The sequence below is a fragment of the Pocillopora damicornis genome, chromosome 14, assembly GCF_964200805.1.
Source record: "Pocillopora damicornis chromosome 14, jaPocDami1.2, whole genome shotgun sequence".
In the NCBI taxonomy this organism is placed as follows: domain Eukaryota; kingdom Metazoa; phylum Cnidaria; class Anthozoa; order Scleractinia; family Pocilloporidae; genus Pocillopora; species Pocillopora damicornis.
In genome coordinates this window covers 3,170,199-3,173,775 of record NC_142683.1, presented here as the reverse complement: position 1 = coordinate 3,173,775, position 3,577 = coordinate 3,170,199, and the positions used below count along the sequence as shown (strand labels likewise).

The following is a 3,577-nucleotide window of genomic DNA, read 5'->3' as shown; positions in this document are numbered from 1 at the left end:
AAGCCGACTGTGCCTGCCGACATAGTCTAAAATTGATTAAATTAATTTAATAGACAATGCTTTAACGCATGGTCTCTCATGCCGTATTTATTGTTTAATAATTTGGAATGCTAGACGAAAAACGAAGTTGTGCGGTTTGTAATTGTTGCAGCATGGATTTTTCATTTATCGAAAGGTGCGCATCGAGCGAATATACGTTGTCAGGAGCCCATTTCTGTGAAAATGCCGCAACATAGGCTCAGTATAGGAGTTGAACGCTCCAAATAATGGGCTCCTGACATTGTATAGAAATCACCGACTTTTTCGAGACCTTCTGTGCCTCAGTCGTGGAAACAAATTTATCGACTGAGAGCAAGACCCGGTAAAGGAAACTCTCAATTTCAAAATTTGAAATAGCCACTATGATTAGAAAAGAATAGCGCAAAATTTAAAACAGAAGTTGAAACCTTTTGCACAGACGTGCGAGTGTTACGAAAGGATCGAGTACCACACGACTAACTCGCGTGTACTATGGGAAGTTTCATTTGGCTCGCGCGAGAGATCACGCATGTTTTTCGTTTCGAGAGTGTTTGTGCTTGATACTCTATTTAGTAGTTGAGTAAAACATAACAGTACACAAGGCGAAATAGAAGTGTAAAAAAAGCCAACGAGATTGAGTCACAAAAAAAGATGCCAAGTGTTACAAATTGTTGAAAGATTTATTGTATTAGCAGATCTGTAATTTTTTTCTTCTTTCATTTATCTTTAGGCCTTAGTTACTCGAAACATTGAGGTTAGATATTCTGTCCGAGCATTTCGTCAAAAAGTATATAGAAGCTGAAGGTACTATCAAAAAACATTTCCATCAAAAACTGTCGGGAGTGCATTGAATTATCCATCCAGAACGTTTTTTTTCTTTACTCGTTTAGTTGTTTGCGAGTCGTTTACCACTGTTGTCAGATTTTTTGTTTTCTTTTTATGATTGTATTTAACAACGCGGGAAGTGGAACGAATAGAAAAGTCCAAACACAGGGCTCCCTCTGAGGGAGCCGACAAGGCACTGGGCTTGAGGTTGGGAACGAGGCTGATAAAATTGACATTTCTGCAGAGAAACTAAAAAAAAATCAGTTCTAACGTGGATGGAGTTACCACGATGCATGAAAATTTGCGGCTGCTTTGTGTGGTTCATCCTCTGGTGGGCTCAGTTAGGTGTCTTTTGCTTTTATGTTCACCTTTGTTGGGACTTTAGTGTGCTGGCATCTATAGTATTTTCTTGGTTTTTCGTCAACTGCATATTGAGGTTGGTACTAGGCCCGGTGATTTTGTTGTTTTCGAAAAGGAAACCTCATTATGACCCTTACATTTGGCTAGGGTATACTGTTTTGTTTATAGTGGATTTTGTCTTAGTATTTACACTGGTCGAAGATAGGCTCAATGAAGAAAGATTTCCGAGACCAGTGATTTTCGAAGCCGTAATGTGTATCACACCACTTCTTCTTCTTCTTCTATTGTTGAACACGGCTGACGACAACGACGTCAAACGCCTCGGAGACTTCAAATGGCTGTGTGCCTCTATGACGCTACAAGTATTCGACGCCATCGAGATGATCGACATCGTAGTCAGCGAAAAAGGAAAAGGCAGTGAGATAAATAAAGTAAATGAAATAGGGATGATTGCACTGGCCTGCGCAAGCCTGCTTCTTTCCGCGTTGCAGCTTGTACATTCAGTACATTACAAGTCCACCGGTGCCCTTCGTAATGGAGAGAAGATTCGACTCGGCTTGGTGATAACCGCAGCCATAATAAACTTAGTGTCAATGATTATTCGAGTGGTTGTGTTGGTCGAGTATGGGACGAATGAAACAATTTTCATCGCCAAGAATATTATCTCGATCCTTAGATCAAGGAGAGAAATATGCAGTTTCACTGATACTTATCAATCGTGTCCTGATGAAATACAACTTGGGTCTGAAGCAGCTTCCAGCGACAGCGACAGCGATGAAGAGGAACTATTTGAAAAAAACTTTTATATTTGAGGAGAGATTCTCGTTCGAACGATGCGTTATGTTCACTCATGTTCAGCGCTGAAAATGACAACGTTTTAGGTTTCGTAATGATTGTTATGCGAGAAATTTCCTATAGTAATTTTAATAAAAACATGAATGCTACCAAAAGCCTGTTATACCACTCTGTCAAAGATGATTGTAAATTAACGTTAAGGTTAGTTGTTTTATGGAGTAATGAATTGCTTTTGTGTAATTTTTTTGTCTTTGCCACATTCTTACTTATTAGGCTAAGAACATTTCGAAAAATCTGAGCTGTTTTATTCTCTGCCATTTATATCCAACTTCAACAAAACAACAAAAAGTATGTATTTTTTTGCGCTCTTAAGATTTGAAGTATAGAAAAAGAAGTATAGAAAAGTAGTGATGCATAAAATGATATTTTATTGTAAAACTAAAATAAAGTATTTCATATGTTTTCTGTGCCTTTAGTCCATTTTTAACTCATTCATGCCGGAAGCAATAAATGACGTATTGTGGTGAAGCAGATGTTGACGGAAGTTGACTGTGGACGGAAGTTGTATTCCTTGATCCTTAGAGGGAAGTTGCATTGTGGACCGTGAACGGAAGTAGTCTCGCATGCTACTTCTTCCCTCTTAGTGAAAGTAAAAATTAATTTCGATGAAGCTCAGAAACTCACGTGGAAAGAAATAAAATGTTTGTATGGTTTAATAAAAATAATAACCCAAATTTACATTTCCGAACTTTTAAAAATGCAACTTGAATCGCGAAGCCGAAATGTTCACACCTAGGGGACCCATAGCGGGTTCATTTCAACACACGTTGTGACCACGCGGAAGACCATCAGAGGCAGCCTTATTGGTAAGCCGTGCATTTACGTTAATCATCGCTCTAATATATAGATTTAGCCAAGCCTTAAAGCGGAGCTCTTGTTAGTTTATTTTTCAGCCCTTAATTGTAATAAAAACTGTAATAAAACTCTTCAACAGTGGCTGTAGAAGAATTTCTTCAAGGGGATTTAGGGACAAGTCCGGGGGGTTGAGAGGGAAGGGAAGAATTGACGAGGCTCGGACCTGGGGACGACGTTCTCACAACTGGTATATTTCAACCCAACCATTTTCCACAGCTTATAAACACTATTGTAAAATAATTTGTCAGGAAAATGGAAAACTTGTGGCATAAACACCATATCTGAAATGCCATGTCCATAATAAGCCAACAGGATTGCGGAGAGTGCATGTGGGAATAGGCTCTCTTGTCTGTATCATCAATTTGGTAATCGTTCCTGTTGGCAATGTTTTTATGACGTTGGGCTGTCAGGGAAAAGGAACTGAGGATTTTACCGGGCAATGACTTTTTTCAAACCAGGTAACTCATTCTTATACTGATTAACTAGTTTTAAGAAGGATACAATATTTTATTACATAAATTTAATGCATAGGCGGTGCACAAAACTTTAATTTGACTATACTTTTAGAGCCAATACCACTCCCTACACATAACAAAATGTTAGGAGGATCAGAGGAAAAAATTCTGTGCCATGCATCTGCAAGATTTCATGTTATTATTTTAAT

At 38.4% G+C, this 3,577-nt stretch overlaps 1 protein-coding gene across 1 annotated transcript; it reads left to right on the top strand.

The window, feature by feature from the left end:
- The first annotated feature begins 1,092 nt into the window (after positions 1–1,092).
- On the top strand, positions 1,093–2,461 carry LOC113664832 (uncharacterized). The gene has a single exon (XM_089193312.1). It carries the CDS (start codon positions 1,119–1,121, stop codon positions 2,013–2,015), a length of 897 nt encoding a protein of 298 aa, XP_089049438.1. The 5' UTR covers positions 1,093–1,118; the 3' UTR covers positions 2,016–2,461.
- Positions 2,462–3,577: the final 1,116 nt, after the last annotated feature.

Excerpts from the sequence above, each read along its gene's own strand:
- LOC113664832 (XM_089193312.1), top strand. The coding sequence starts at position 1,119 with ATGGAGTTACCACGATGCATGAAAATTTGCGGCTGCTTTGTGTGGTTC.